At 41.4% G+C, this 16,836-nt stretch overlaps 1 protein-coding gene across 1 annotated transcript in view; it reads left to right on the top strand.

The window, feature by feature from the left end:
* nid1a (nidogen 1a) overlaps positions 1 to 16,836 on the top strand; it is a 99,098-nt gene that overhangs the window by 67,009 nt on the left and 15,253 nt on the right. Inside the window, exons 13-15 of the mRNA XM_060941042.1 lie at positions 2,044 to 2,277; positions 7,189 to 7,349; positions 12,443 to 12,569. Of these exons, the coding sequence (XP_060797025.1) occupies positions 2,044 to 2,277; positions 7,189 to 7,349; positions 12,443 to 12,569 (522 nt within the window). The remainder of the gene's footprint in view (positions 1 to 2,043; positions 2,278 to 7,188; positions 7,350 to 12,442; positions 12,570 to 16,836) is intronic.

Raw genomic sequence — 16,836 nt, 5'->3', positions numbered from 1 at the left:
GACGAGGACTCTGATTTTTTCTTTATTTTTTTGTAACATGCCATAATAATTTGGCATAAGATATTTATCCATCCATCCATTATCTGTAGCCGCTTATCCTGTTCTACAGGGTCGCAGGCAAGCTGGAGCCTATCCCAGCTGACTATGGACATGAGGCAGGGTACACCCTGGACAAGTTGCCAGGGTATTAAGATATTTATGTCTACATTAATTTTTGTACGAATTTTGTGCAAGAGTATCACACCTGCGCGCCTTGGCGCGTGCATCAGATAGACTCTTGGGCACGCTGTGGACAGCATGTGCACCGAGCAGACTCTCATGCACAGGCCGTAAATGGTTTCACATAAAGGCAGCAACAGCCACCGTCAAATGGTGCGGTTGGAGTCTTGTTCTCGAACTTGACTCAGATCAAAAGTGGGCTCGACTCGAAATTTTCTTTAATGACTCGGACTTGAACACTGGGGACTTGAGACTGGACTTGGACTCGAGGTTTAGTGACTCGACTACAACACTGCCCCATAGCAATGGTAACTATGCCGCCATGACAGGGGGCACGCTTGTAGTGCGTCATTCAGACGAGTTAGTTGTGACTGATCAGTATGGGAAGGTTTTGCTACGTTTTTGGACATGCAAATCGTTTTGAACGAAACAAAGACAGATTTCTTAAAAAACTAGAAAAAATAGAGATTTCTAAATGTAGAAGGGAAAATGGGGGGGGGGGGGACATTCAGCAGGACTCGGTATCGAAGAGAGAAGTCAAAAACCCTATGGTCTGCTCACTTCACTTCCACAAAGGTAAGAATTCCAAAAAAATAAAAAATAATTTCACAACTGCAGTGCGGTGCTCATTCTTATACAGTGACGTGAACATGAACATCAACACAGCGGCTCTGCAGAGCCACTATGACCGAGGTGCATTTACATTCGTGGATCCTTCGGAGCATGTTGTATGCGTGCTTGGGACCCAGTCATTATGGGAAACACCTGATACTGATTTGAGCGTAATCAGCACGCTGTTTTCACACAGACTTTGTGTTGTATTCTGTTAGGTATGTGACGGTAGAAGGATCTAAGTGCAGGAAGAGTGTTTATTAGGTGTTTTTTTTTCCCCATTTTCCTGACTACGTTTGGAAATTTCTCTATTTCTTTCCCCCCAGTGATGAATTACTTTTGGTAAATTAAAAACATCTGATGTCTTTGTTTCGTTCAGAAAGATTTGCACATCCAAAAGCGTAGCAAAACCTTCCCAAACCAGTCAGTCAGAACTAACTCGGCTGAAGCACTACAAGCTGCCTCCTGTCATGGCGGCGTAGTTACCGTTACTATGGGGTCACGTGACTGTGCAAAGCCTCTATACCACATGCAGTACATTCAAATCTTAAAATCCATAAAAATCAATAGTTTCACCAATAAACAGGTTTCTGTTCGAGAAAAAAAATGTAATAGCATGAGTAATTTGAATGAGACCACAAATATAGCCCCAGGAATTGTTGCAATGTTCAGACATAAAATTCAGGCCTTGTTTGCTTTGTCTGATTTCAGGGCTGGTATTTCCACAGGGACGCCTTGACAATTACTTCCTTCGCCTGAGGTTTTTTGTTTTTCTTTTTTTTTTAAGACTCCTCATGGAAGAGGCGTTTCTTCTTTCTGTACATCTTTGTGTGCCCTTGTGCTGCTGTACTGAAATCACTGGATTTAATTAGGTCTCGTACATATACAGTATTCCTTCTTAACTTTGTACTTGATTGTCCGCATATTGAGCTGGCCTGTGTGAACTGTAGAGAATAGGATGTGTGTGATCATGTGTGGATAATTATGGCAGACTGTGTTAGGGAGATGGTTGTGTTGTGACTGGAATGTGGTATACCGCAGAAGGTCTGGAATAGTGAGTCAGGCAGAGTGATTATTTCAAAGCGTCTGCATATTTTGAATCTTACGCATCTGCTTACATTTCAATCTTTATTGTGTTTGCTCAGCAATTTACCATTGCTTATTTCTTTAAAGCAGCTTGTACTGTACTTTATTCCTGTGTGTATGTTTCAGTGCGTGAGAAGACTGCATGTGAGCAACATCGAGAAAGAGCCCTGGCAGCCACGTCTCCCGGTGGATATTTCTTCCAGCCACGCCCAGTGGTGGGCCAGTACATCCCTACATGTGACCACAATGGAGAGTACACGCCTATGCAGTGCCACGACAGTATCGGTCAATGCTGGTGCGTGTACCCCAATGGCGAGGAAGTGGCTGGGACCAGAACCGGACCAGGCAGCAGACCCACGTGTAAGTCAGACTGTTTAAAAAAAAAAACCCAAAACCGACACACAAGCTCCTGGGTTGGTGCTCTGTTGTGAAAGTTCAGTGTCTTAAAGGGGAACTGAAGGCACATTTTTTATCATCAAAATTCTATTGATCTCATTTTATTAAAATACAGGAATGCAGATTTGATCGCTATTTTGTAGCTGCTATAGCAAATTAAGAGTGTTTGAAATACGCTATGTAATATATCAGTCCATATATCAAAGCAATGGCTGTAAACGAGATTTGCCGAGACCTGTGCGAGACTTCGTAGGACAGAAGTAAAACGTACAGCGGAAATCAAAGTGACCAACATCTGCCAACGTTGTCGAAAGACACCCTCCTTCGAATGCTGATGTAATCAAGCCGGAAGTTTTCCCTGTGTCTGAAATCGCTCCCTACTCACTATATAGAGCACTATATAGTGTGGACGCCAGTGTGTAGTGCTGTCCGAAACCTTAGTGAGGATTATTTACACCCCATATAGTGCACTCAAAGTATCCCACAACGCATGGTCGCTAACCAAAGCAACATATCCCATTATGCATTGCGGTCGCTCTGAAAGAAATCAAATTAAAAGTCTCAAATTTGATTTAATAAAAGGCAGCGGCAAAGAAGAAAGTATTCAGCCTTGATTTAACCCCTTCAATGCCCTTGGACGAGTCACGTACGTCATGAAATCTTTTACCGCTGTGCCTTATTACAGAAGAATGTTTTAGGCATTGACTGTAATTCATATGTACCACTGTGAAGTAAAAATAATGTGCCATGTAAGGTACATAAAAGGAGGTGTTTATGACAAGTAGCGTACGTCATAAGGCACAGCGGTAAAAGATTTCATGACGTACGTGACTCGTCCAAGGGCACTGAAGGGGTGAAAAGAACTGAAAGATGCAGGTACTTTGTATGGATCTCATCTCATCTCATTATCTGTAGCCACTTTATCCTGTTCTACAGGGTCGCAGGCAAGCTGGAGCCTATCCCAGCTGACTACGGACAAAAGGCGGGGTACACCCTGGACAAGTCGCCAGGTCATCACAGGGCTGACACATAGACACAGACAACCATTCACACTCACATTCACACCTACGGTCAATTTAGAGTCACCAGTTAACCTAACCTGCATGTCTTTGGACTGTGGGGGAAACCGGAGCACCCGGAGGAAACCCACGCGGACACGGGGAGAACATGCAAACTCCACACAGAAAGGCCCTCGCCGGCCACGGGGCTCGAACCCGGACCTTCTTGCTGTGAGGCAACAGCGCTAACCACTACACCACCGTGCCGCCCTTTGTATTGATTAATGTGGGAAATGCTCTCACTATAATATGTATTTATCACAAAAATACATGCATGTCTTTATTATTTTGAAAACCCACCAGCTGAATGATTTGGCACGTTTTAATTGTGCGACAGTGATGACATAAATACCAGCGTGATGGACTAGTGTCCGAAAGCGTTTTTTTCATTTTACCAGTGGTTCGAAGTCGTATGGAATAATCTCCATCACTAATGAAGCTGGCAAATCTCAAAATTAATCTAACTTGGAATGATATGGCGATCTGGCCGCTGTGTAAACAGCTTTCAAAATGGCGGCGCAGTGGTGTAGTGGTTAGCACTGTTGCCTCACAGGTTCTGGATTCAAACATCATGGCCGACGGGGGCCTTTCTGTGCGGAGTTTGCATGTTCCATTCCGTGTCTGCGTGGGTTTCCTCCGGGTGTTCCGGTTTCCTCCACAGTTCAAAAATATGCAAATTAGGTAAAATACCCAGCCACTGGGGTTGTACAAGCCAGTGTCTGTCCCAAACCTGGATAGATTGGGGAGGGTTGGTTCAGGAAGGGCATCCGGTGTAAAACCTATACCAAATCAAATATGTGGAACAGATCTGCTGTGGTGACCTCGAAGGTACGGGAGCAGCCGAAAGAAGAAGAAGAAGGAGGAGGACACATGGTGTCAAATAGTCATATTAAGTGAAGTCGAGAGCCAATGGAACGGCATGATGATGTCGAATCTAAATTGTATCGCTCTGTCGCACCATTCCATTGGTTCTCATTATGGTTCTAGCCAATCGGCAATGAGGTCAGATACTACAACAAATCATGTCAGTGTTTGGAAAAGAAAAAAACCACTCCGGTGATCATAAATAATGAATTCTCCAAAGAAAAAAGATTTGCTATGACAATAAGTTCAAGGCGACTTGGTCTTTGGATCATCAAAGCATCGAGGCAAGGTGAGAAGCAGCATTATGTGAAGTATGTTGTATGATTTCTCGATCAAATTTCTTCAAATATGGCACTCAGGATGCAGGAGAATGCATCACTTACATTTACAGTACAGATGTATGCTGATGACACAGTTCTTTATGTACATGCAAAAAACAAACAACAAGCTGCAAGCAAGTGAACTGCAGCCTTGGTCCATGTTTCTGAGTGGTTAAGAAACTCATGCTTACATTTAAACATAAATAAAACAGTTTGTATGTTCTTTTCACAGAAACACGCTAAGACACATCAACCTGATGTTTTAATTGGTGGAGAAAAGCTCATGGTTGTATCTGATTTTAAATATCTTGGAATCATTTTAGACTTGGGTGGCATGGTGGTGTAGTGGTTAGCGCTGTCGCCTCACAGCAAGAAGGTCCTGGGTTCGAGCCCCAGGGTCGGTGAGGGCCTTTCTGTGTGGAGTTTGCATGTTCTCCCCGTGTCCGCGTGGGTTTCCTCCGGGTGCTCCGGTTTCCCCCAAAGACATGCAGGTTAGGTTAACTGGTGACTCTAAATTGACCGTAGGTGTGAATGTGAGTGTGAATGGTTGTCTGTGTCTATGTGTCAGCCCTGTGATGACCTGGCGACTTGTCCAGGATGTACCCCGCCTTTCGCCCGTAGTCAGCTGGGATAGACTCCAGCTCGCCTGCGACCCTGTAGAAGGATAAAGCGGCTAGAGGAGATGAGATGAGATTTTAGACTCTAACCTAACATTCAAAAAACACGTTAAAAAGGTGATCAACACCATTAAATTCAACCTGGCAAATTTTAGACACATACGACCATATTTAACAATAGAGGCAGCTAACCTCTTTATGCATGCCATGATCTTTTCTTACATTTCATATTGTTTCATAAGTTGGTCTCAAGCTAATAAGACAACTTTGAAACCAATAGAGGTCCTATATAAGCAAAAAGTTTTTGACAAAAAAAACAATCAGCTATCACCACTGTCATATTGTTAAGAAGTACAATTTATTTAATTTTGATAGCTTTTTACTTGGGGGAGGCATGGTGGTGTAGTGGTTAGCACTGTCGCCTCACAGCAAGAAGGTCCGGGTTCGAGCCCCATGGCCGGCGAGGGCCTTTCTGTGTGGAGTTTGCATGTTCTCCCCGTGTCCGCGTGGGTTTCCTCCGGGTGCTCCGGTTTCCCCCACAGTCCAAAGACATGCAGGTTAGGTTAACTGGTGACTCTAAATTGACCGTAGGTGTGAATGTGAGTGTGAATGGTTGTCTGTGTCTATGTGTCAGCCCTGTGATGACCTGGCGACTTGTCCAGGGTGTACCCCGCCTTTCGCCCATAGTCAGCTGGGATAGGCTCCAGCTTGCCTGCGACCCTGTAGAACAGGATAAAGCGGCTAGAGATAATGAGACGAGATGAGTATTTTACATTTTTTAGATGCTTGTCTAATTTTTAAGATATTACATGGGCTTGCACCTCCCTCATTGAGTGAATTTGTGAAGCAGATGGATGGTAATGGCAGGGTAACTACAGTAGGGCAACCACCCGAGGAGACTGTATGATACAACGCAGATATAGTAAACTTGGGCATACAGTCTTTTCAGTAAGGGCTTCAAACTACTGGAATAGTAGACCTTTACCTTGTGAGGTAAGGGAAAGTTCAAATTATACAACACTACCTCATCTTAACAGCTGCTAGTTTGTTTATACTGCTTATTTCATGTTTCATGTTTACCTGCTATACCTCAAGTGCCCTTGACTGTTTGGTTATTTGAACCAATTTATGTGTGTGTGTGTGTATGTATATGTATGTATATATGAGTGTTTAGTCTACGTCTAGTTCATATCTAGAGTGTTTATATTGTCTGTTTGAGTGTTTAGTCTGTGTGTAGTTCTTATCTAGTGTTTACTCTGTTTATATTGTCTGAGTGTTTAGTCTGTCTTGTTCTTATTTAGTGTTTATACTGTTTATTTATACTGTTTATATTGTTTGAGTGTTTAGTCTATGTCTAGTTCCTATCTAGAGTGTTTATACTGTTTATATTGTTGTTTGTTTTTTCAATTATTCTATTTTTATTTATTGCATTGCCTGTTTGCACCGTGGGTCAGAGAGGACTGATATTTCATCTGTGCTGTATGTCGAGCATGCATAGCATATTTGATAATAAAGTTGACTTGACCTGACTTGACTTAAAACCAGACTTAAGAGATGGATCAAAATTAACCAGTCTTGTAACCATGAATAGCCCTCAGGTCACACATCACTCTTATACAAAATTACTCATTCTTGGGCTGGGTGCTTGTATTGTTTTTTGTTGTTTTATGTTGCTGTATTGACCTGCCAAGGGACTACAGATGAAAATTAGCTAATTTGCTAACTCTGGCACATTTACATTTTTAATTCAGATGGAGATGTTGATTAATGTGCATTGTCCCTTTTAAATAAACGAAAAAAAAGAAAAAAATAATTTTACGCCATTTTTGTCAAAGATTTTCCAGGGGGGCATGCCCCTAGACCCTCCAAGAAGGGCATGACTGTGTCACGCAATCTAATCTACCGCTTTTCATTCTCTGGGGGTTGGCAAGTACACAGGATGTACATTTTGAGATCATAATACAGTGCTGCTTTTTTGTCATACAGTTTGTTCATCATCTTGTTGCCTGCATCTAGGTGGGGATCATGTTCCTGTTGGCCCCACCACTAATCCAGATGTCAGACCACCACCTCCAGGAGCTAATCTTCTCTTTGCCCAGAATGGCAAAATTGATCACATCCCACTGGAAAACAGCAACATGAAGAAAGAGGAAACTAAGACCATGCTGCATCTCCCAGTGAGTTTCCACAGCTTTGAGAATGTTTTGGGGCTCGTCAGTTTGCTGAAGTGATACAAATATATAAATCACTGTGAGCTAGCTTGCCAGCTAGTTGGTGTGCTATAAAGTGAGTTTTTTTTTTTTCTTGGCACAAAGTAAGTAGGGGCGGCACGGTGGTGTAGTGGTTAGCGCTGTCGCCTCACAGCAAGAAGGTCCTGGGTTCGAGCCCCGGGGCCGGCGAGGGCCTTTCTGTGTGGAGTTTGCATGTTCTCCCCGTGTCCGCGTGGGTTTCCTCCGGGTGCTCCGGTTTCCCCCACAGTCCAAAGACATGCAGGTTAGGTTAACTGGTGACTCTAAATTGACCGTAGGTGTGAATGTGAGTGTGAATGGTTGTCTGTGTCTATGTGTCAGCCCTGTGATGACCTGGCGACTTGTCCAGGGTGTACCCCGCCTTTCGCCCGTAGTCAGCTGGGATAGGCTCCAGCTTGCCTGCGACCCTGTAGAAGGATAAAGCGGCTAGAGATAATGAGATGACAAAGTAAGTACAACAGCATTCTGTCTCATCTGACATCGCTGAAATAATGTATGACCACAAGTTAAAGGTCCCCTTGCATCGTTTTTTCATTAATTGTGCGGTGGTCTCTAGTATGAATGAATGCCCTGTGAGCTGGTTTTGGTGAAAAAAATGCTGTGGTTCTCTTGTTTCAGGCTGTTCTAGTTTGGTGGAGGAGTGGGCGGCGGGAGAACGACAGGATTTCAGCTCTTACTCATTAATATTCATGACATGTAAACGTGTTACCTCTGATTGGCTAACAGCAATCAGTAAACGTGTTACCTCTGATTGGCTAACAGCACTGTGACGCTACCTCCAGTGGGTCAGAACAAGCGGATGTGGGTGTCTTTGTAAAAACTGTTTTGATTGGCTATTATGGTCTCGACATCAATGTTTTGACCAATAACAATGGAGATAACACGAATTTTACATCACATTCAACGAGATTTAAACGAGACTAAAGATGGCAACTTACAAATAATGTGTAAACATCATTGGAGTTAATAAAGTTTGAACAGCATGAAGGAACATACCCCAACCCCCCGAAATTAATAAAAACTAGACAGGGACACTCTAACGAGTGCAAACCCCGCCTTTTCCCTATTAAAATACATTGGGCGAAAATTTCGAAGTTCTGCCATGACCTTGACCTTTGACCTTTGACCTCCAAAATTTAATGGTTTCCTTCCTGGGTGATTGGCAACACATGTACAAAATTTGGTCCAAATCGATCCATTGGTTCTTGAGATATCTTGCAGACACACAGACAGACAGACAGACAGACAGACACACACACACACAGACTGACGCAGGTGAAAATAATAACCCCTCCGACTACTGTCGGCGGGGTTAATAATAACCCCTCCGACTACTGTCGGCGGGGTTAAAAATTCCCAACGGATTTGGCATAATATAAAAAGGTCGGTTTTTTTTACTCAGAAAAAGCGGGAATCCGCCGAAAAGCGGAAAACTCTCATCCCTGCCTAGCTTGTGACCATGTCATGCATGCTAACGTGGAGAATATGAACATGCTATTTTGTAACAAAAACCTTCGAACAAAAAGTTCATGTTTTACTTCGAGCTTGTGAGCTGGTGGTCGACAGATCCAAGTATTAAAAACAACCTCGAAGCAAAACCACTACTGAAGGCACAGAAGTTTGAAAAGTCACTGTGGTTGAAATGATCAGAACACAGTACTAACGTTGCATTATACTTCGCTGATGGTGTTCCAAAGATAAATTCCAACCATTTCTTCTTCAGCTCTTCTATCTTGCAACGTTGCTCCGCTTAGGTTTCGTTTCTGTTGGCGGCTCCAGCCCGACTTTGGACGCTTGTAACTCGGGCAGGGGAGGTCCCAGCCTCCCCAAACTTGGCAGCCAGCGACCTCTGCCCTCTCCCCAATGAATCAGCGCTGCCAGGGCGGGCTAGCCCCATGCCTCGGGACGTAATTCGCCCCGAGGCGAGACGTGGCGCTCCGCTTAGGTTTCATTTCTGTCGGCGACTCCAGCCTGACTTTGAATGCTCGTAACTCGCGCAGGGGAGGTCCCAGCCTCCCCAAACATGCAACGTTGATGTGTTATTGCCACAAATAACACAGGCACGAACTTGTTCAGACATTTTTTCAACTTGCTGTTAGGTCCTCTTCATTAGCTACTGACGAGATGGGCTCTGCTATCGCTCCTTGCGCTTAAATCCGAACTTTCTTTCCGTGGGCGGTCGCAAGCCAAGGTGGGCGAGGCCATGAATACTAATTTTCGAAGTGACGCAAGTTCATAGGGATTTTTCAGATCCGCTTGTTTTTCCAACTATTTTCTTTCATAAGCTAATACAGGGAATGGGAGTAGAATTACATTTTCACATGCAGCATGCATATGCAACTCAGAGTGAACTATGGTATTTCAAAAAGAGCCAGTATTAAACGTTTTGGGTGGAAGGGCACCTTCAATACCCGTATATCATGGCCATAAGTTAATTTTGTGGCTGCGAAGTTCTTAACTTGTGGCAACTGTTGTACAGTATTTTGAAATGACAGACAGAGAAATCAATGGAAATAGACCATTGCTGCTTCAGGAACCTAATCATGGACATGGGTAATAATATTGCACTTCAATCTTAGAATAACTCATAAAGACAAACTGGAATCACTGGCACTGTGCCATGGATACACCATTAGCTCAGAAGTGAATTTTCAAAGCAGATAAACTTTTTTATACCCATTTGTGCCAAATAATCACCTGGTGGCCATGTGTTAAGGGTGACATTCCTATAACATATTAAACCGTGGCCTTAGGTTACGCACTTCATGGCTACGCCTAGTCTCCTCAGAGTTTATCCCTTTAGGTTTCTATTTTTTCCCTACATGCTGAAGCAGAAGCGCTCAGCTCTGCCCCTTTTCCTCACAGGAAATGCACAAGGGTGTGGGGTCAGCTGGCAGGAAGAGGAAACTTGATATTGTTCGTTGTGATTGCAGTTCAACTTACACAGTAAAGGAGACTAAAAATGACAAACTGCAAGCATGGTTGCGCTCTGAACGTGCAGTAAATCTTAAAAAGATATTATTATTGACAAAAATAATAATTTTTCAATATTCAATCAAAGAAAATGCCCATTTAAAAAATAATATATCTAAAGCAACCGTAGCATTTCTTCACTAGGTTTATTTGCTGACAGGCTGCATTTTGCTCTTAAATGAGCTTAAAGAGCAAGGTTGAGTTTTTAGCAGAGAAGCAGGTTTAATGGACATTAATGTGAATCATCAGAATGCCCTGAAAGTTTGGGGTCACAAGGACTTTCAAACTGACCTTATAAGTCAGTACCACGATATCATTGTTAAAATAAAAAAAACATACTTTTCCTATTCCCATGATCTTCAGGAAACTTGGATGATGCAACTTCTTGTTGAACATGTAACTTGTGGAACGTTGCAGATATTCCATAGGGGTGAATGGGTTTCGGAAAAAAGATGAAGGGAACGTTACTGATCTAGAATGTTGGACATTGCAGAAGTACTATAGATCAGTATTATGGTTTTAAGTTATTCATCTGAAACATGCGTGAAGAGTGCCATGGACATTTTACTTGTGCTTTAAAATGCCTTTTTAGCATTACTTTATTTGCATATTTGTAAATGTGATATTGGTGGGATACAAAAGGCACCCCAACAGTGGAACTGGCCACATTCTGGGTATTGCCGACAAGTCTGTGTTCAGTTCCTTACTTCCTGTACAAACTGACCCCCATTATTGCCACAAGCAAAGGAAATCCATGTTTATCTCATTATCTCTAGCCGCTTTATCCTGTTCTACAGGGTCACAGGCGAGCTGGAGCCTATCCCAGCTGACTACGGGCGAAAGGCGGGGTACACCCTGGACAAGTCGCCAGGTCATCACAGGGCTGACACATAGACACTGACAACCATTCACACTCACGTTGGTTAGGCTAATTGGTGGCTCCAAATTGACCATAGGTGTGAGTGTGAATTGTCCAGGGTGTACCCCACCTCTCACCCATAGTCAGCTGGGATAGGCTCCAGCTTGCCCGTGACCTTGTAGGACAGGATAAGCAGTGACAGATAATGGATGGATGGATGGATGGATGGATGGATATACAGTCCGGTGCAAAAGTCTTAAGCACATGTAAAGAAATGCTGTCGTCCAAAAATGGCTTGAAAAATAATGAAATGTTTCAACATGATTAAAACAAACAAACAAAAACTATAAACAGCAGTAAGCCATAATAAATCAATATAACAAAAGTTAATATTTGGTGTGAGACTACCTTTTGCTTTAAAAAAAAAAAAATAGTAGTCTCGGGTACAGTGAGTGCAGTTTGATAAGGAAATGAGCTGTAGGTTTTACTGAGCATCTTACAGAACCAGCCACAGTTCTTCTGCACACTGTCACACTCGCTTCTTCATTTTGCACCAAAACCCAATAGCTTTCATTATGTTTTCTTTTTTAATCTGAAAAGTGCTCTCTTATGTCATATGCTGCTCAGATATGAACATTTTTTTCCCTGTAACATTTAATTTTGTGCTGGAAAACAAATATTTGGACTCTAAAATGTTTTTGTACTGACTCGATAATGTAGAAGTCGTCAGAAAATAGAAATCTAGAACAAAGTTTGGATGAAAGAAAAAAAAAGAGGGGGCCCAAGACTTTTGCGCAGTACTGTATGCATATATATATATCACACAGTATATATGTGTGTGATCAATGCCAGGCTGAATCATTTGGCAGATTTTGTCTTTTAATGGTTGACCAAAATGCCACTGAATTTATAACACCCACTCTAGAATGCCTTAAATTCCTCTCACACAGACTTGCTATTCTGCAGTTACTGCATAATAGACACACATGCCTGCCTTTTTTTTATTTAATAATTTTTTTTTAATGCCTGCGGTTACACCGAAATTCTGATTACACAACTCAGCCCTTAGAACAAACATGGTTGATTAACCAAAGGCATGCTTTGGATTTATGATGCTAGGGTAGCTAATGTTAAATATCCTTGTACTTATACACAATCATAAAGCTTGCAATGCTGCTGTGTTATGCAGGATAACGTGGTGATTGCTGTGGCCTACGATTGCGTGGACAGGATGGTGTACTGGACCGACATCACGCAACCATCCATCAGCAGAGCCAGCATTCAGGGAGGCCAGCCAACGGCCGTTATCACAAAAGGTCACGGATTTATTTATTCACATTCAACCGAGAAACGTTAAAAGGCTATTGGAATAAAACAGTTTCACTCAAATTCATTCCAGAAACACGATATTGATAGCAACAACCCCACCCTTGCTGTTACATTATGAATTCTTACAACTTTCTACCATAGGTTCTTCTCAAGAATTCTTCGTTAGGAACTTCAATGGCACGTTTCCTTTTTTGATACATGTTCTTATTGCAAATATGCTAATATTTTATAGATTATCCAAATATTGCCAGTAGTCGCTCATTGGGTTACTGATCAGGGCTGGGTTTCCCAAAAGCCTCTTAATGCTAAGAGCATCTTAACTAGGAGAGAGAGTGTTCATTGTGATGCTCACTCTACCATTTAACTATGATCTTTGTGTTACGATGCTTTTGGGAAACTCACCCCTGAAGGTTTGAGGTTCAAGCCCCAGCAACTCTTAAATCCTACTTCCTAACAAGCTGGGATAATGCAAAGAAAAATAATTTCACCATGCTGTAATGTATACATGACCAGTAAAGACTTCTAACTCTAACTTCTGCTTCTCCTAGACGTATTTGCAAACAGCTGATGTTTCAACTCAAGCTTCTTAGCTACCCTTATCAAAAAGTAGTTCATTTTATTAAGTCTACTTAAGTATATTTCCTTAAGTATACTTTTGTGTACCAAGTATACGGATATCAATGTACTTACAGTATACTTGTAAGTGAACTAATCTAATACTTCTTGGGACTAAATTGGCCCACTTTTAGTTTATAAAAAATATACTTTAAGTCTAAGAGAAGTAAACTTTGAGAATACAACTAGTATTTTTTATTTTGTACTGCAAGTAAACCACAAGTAAACTTATATACTAATAGTTTACTAGTTCTATATTTGTAGTCCACTCTTTAGTTTACAAAAGCATACTTCAAGTTCATAGTATACTGGAAATATACTATGAGTTTACTTGTTTTATACTTCTAGTCCACTTTTTAGTTTACTAAAGTATACTTTGTAGTATACTGGAAATATACTATTGGTTTACTCGTTACACACTTCTAGTCCACTTTTTAGTTTATAAAAGTATACTTTATAGCATATTGGAAATATATTACTAGTTACTGGTTATATACATCTAGTCCACTTTTTAGTTTATAAAAGTATACTTTATAGCATATTGGAAATATATTACTAGTTACTGGTTATATACATCTAGTCCACTTTTTAGTTTTGAAGTATACTGCAATTACCCTTCTAGATAGTGTATACTATTAGTTTTCTAGCCCTAACCCTTACCTCATGCACACTACCAGTAGACAACTTAAGTGTTTTGTACCTTAAAGCAGATACGCAGAACCTTTATTTTTAAATAAATTTGAGTGGATAGTATCTCCATCCTTGACTCTTGTATGCTGCATAAATGGGAATAAAATATATATATATATATATATATATATATATATATATATATATATATATATATACACAGTTGTGCTCAAAATAATAGCAGTGTCTTTAAAAAGGCGAATAAATGTCAAAATTCTTCAAATAAATTGTACTTTAATGAACACAAATGCATTGGGCATACTGCACATTCTATTTCAAAGCAAGAAAATTGGAAAAAGTAATTACATTTCATAATATTTCACAGAAAGTCAAGAAATGTAATATTCAAAAAAATAGCAGTGTTGACATCTTTCTTTGGAAACTCAAAAATGTACCATACAAACTAAGAAATTCTTGAAAATTCAACTTTGCTGAGTATCCTAAACTAATATTTTGTTGCATAACCATGGTTTCTGATAACTGCTTCGCATCTGTGGTGCATGGAGTCGACCAACTTCTGGCAACGGTCAACAGGTATTGCAGCCCAGGTCAATTGTACTACGTTCCACAATTCCTCTGCATTTCTTGCTTTTGCCTCATGAACAGCATTTTTTATGTCAGCCCACAAGTTTTCTTTGGGATTGAGGTCCGGGGATTGTGCTGGCCACTCCATTAGTTGGATGCTGTTTGTCTGGAACCATGATTTGGCTCGCTTGCTGGTGTGTTTGGGGTCATTGTCTTGTTGAAACACCCACTTCAAAGGCATTTCCTCTTCAGCATATGGCAACATGACTTCTTCCAGTATCCTGATGTACTCAAACTGATCCATGATCCCTGGTATGCGGTAAATAGGACCAACACCGTAGTATGAAAAACATCCCCATATCATGATGCTTGCACCACCATGCTTAACAGTCTTCACTGTGTACTGTGGCTTGAATTCTGTGTTTGCAGGACGTCTGACAAACTGTCTGTGATCCTTAGACCCAAAAAGAACAATCTTACTTTCATCTGTCCACAAAATATTACGCCATTTCTTTTCAGGCCAGTCAATGTGTTCTTTGGCAAATTGTAGCCGCTTCAGCACATGTCTTTTCTTTAACAATGGGACTTTGCGGGGGCTTCTTGCTGGTAGATTGGCTTCACATAGACGTCGTCTGATTGTACCAGTACTCACAGGCAAGTTTAGATCTTCTTTGATCCTCCTGGAGCTGATCATTGGCTGAGCCTTTGCCAGTTTGGTTATTCTCCGATCCATTCGAGAAGTTGTTTTTCTTTTTCTTCCTCGTCTTTCTGGTTTTGGCTGCCATTTTAAAGCGTTTGATATCATTTTAGCTGAACAGCCTATAAGTTTCTGCACTTCTTTGTAGGTTTTCCCCTCTTTTATCCATTTCTTGATTAAAAGCCGGTCTTCATCAGAACAGTGTCTTGAATGACCCATTTTACTTGGTTTTTCAGGACCAATGCAGGACAGACAGCATATGCAATGTCAGTTGCCTTGATCCTTAAATAAGGACCACCTGTTAACACCTTTTTTTTTCACAAAATCAATGCCCTCCCTAATTGAACTCACCACTGCTATTTTTTGAACACACCCCTTTCAGGTAATCATTCAATTTCACAGAATCAGTAGCATGCACGACAGGCCTGTTGGGTCTGTTGGTTTTCTATACCTTTACTATACCCTCCAGAAACTTGCTTGCGGTGTAAAGGTTGAAATTTTAACAAAAACAGTGATTTATCTTGCTACTGTTGAGGGACTGCTATTATTTTGAACATAACTGTGTGTATATATATATATATATATATTTTTTTTTTTTTTGAGAGAGAGTTAAAATCGGCATTCGAGCTGCCCCGCTGAGCCAGCCAGCCCTGGGCGGGTGACATCATAGCGGGAACCGGTGCTATAGACCAAAGCCAGACTTGGCAAGTGAGAGTGGTTGCAATGGCCTCTTCGTTTGGATTTATTGGAGATTCTTCGGATTCCTCAGATAGTAATACATCTGACTGTGATAGTCCTGAAATTGGAGTGTCTGTACATGCTACTGCTATACACGTAGAACCGTATCGGTTCGAACCATCGGAAAGTGAATCCAATAGTAACACGTTGGCCACGGAGGCCCCCACCTTATGAAATAAAGCCAGAGAACAAAGCCGTCTAGAGGATTGGATGGAATTGAACTGACAGTCTCATGTGACTCTCATTAAAACAGGATAGGGTGTTATAACTTATGCAACAGACATGTACATGCATGCATTTTCACTGATAAAACATAAAAGGCTAATTAAATAATCAGATGAACTGGGACAATCACATTCTGAAGCAAATTAAATAATCTTATACCGGTAACTTAAATACACAATACAAGTTACATGTATTAATCTAAATGCAGGTAAACGACGAGTGTTTTTTTGTTGTTATGTAACTAAATGAGAGTCGCATCTTACCCGTCTGTGTTCTCTCTTCTTGAAGGCCGATTGTTTCAAAACAATCTGACTTTCAGTTCTTCGTTCATTCACTTCTTCCACGTAAGGGCGAGATATTGCTGCTGAGGCAAACATATCCAGTGGAGAAATCTGACGACTGGTCCACTCATTCTCCATTTTCTCCATACTGAGTACTCCGCCATTACTGCTCGGCTCACACTCCGGGAGAACTGGTGCAACTGAACTTACTTTCCTTTTCTTGTAGTTTTCTTTTCCTTTAATTGTTGGTACTGCACCCTCTTTCAATACGGGCTTAGAGCCAATGCTCCTCAACAGATTAGAGGTTTCATACGAGTCATCAATAAAATGTGCCTGTGAATTTCTCACAAAACGCATCCAAATCTTTGCAGTTTGAACATTCTTGGGCCATGAATGCAACATAAATCCACCTTCTGTCGTGTTGCTGCACTGACCAGCAACACATCTATGTGGCATGGCGATAAATTAGCTCAAAATGGAAGA

The sequence above is a fragment of the Neoarius graeffei genome, chromosome 15, assembly GCF_027579695.1.
Source record: "Neoarius graeffei isolate fNeoGra1 chromosome 15, fNeoGra1.pri, whole genome shotgun sequence".
Lineage (NCBI taxonomy): Eukaryota > Metazoa > Chordata > Actinopteri > Siluriformes > Ariidae > Neoarius > Neoarius graeffei.
The sequence above is the reverse complement of the archived record's forward strand: the minus strand, read 5'-3'. Positions and strand labels throughout refer to the sequence as shown.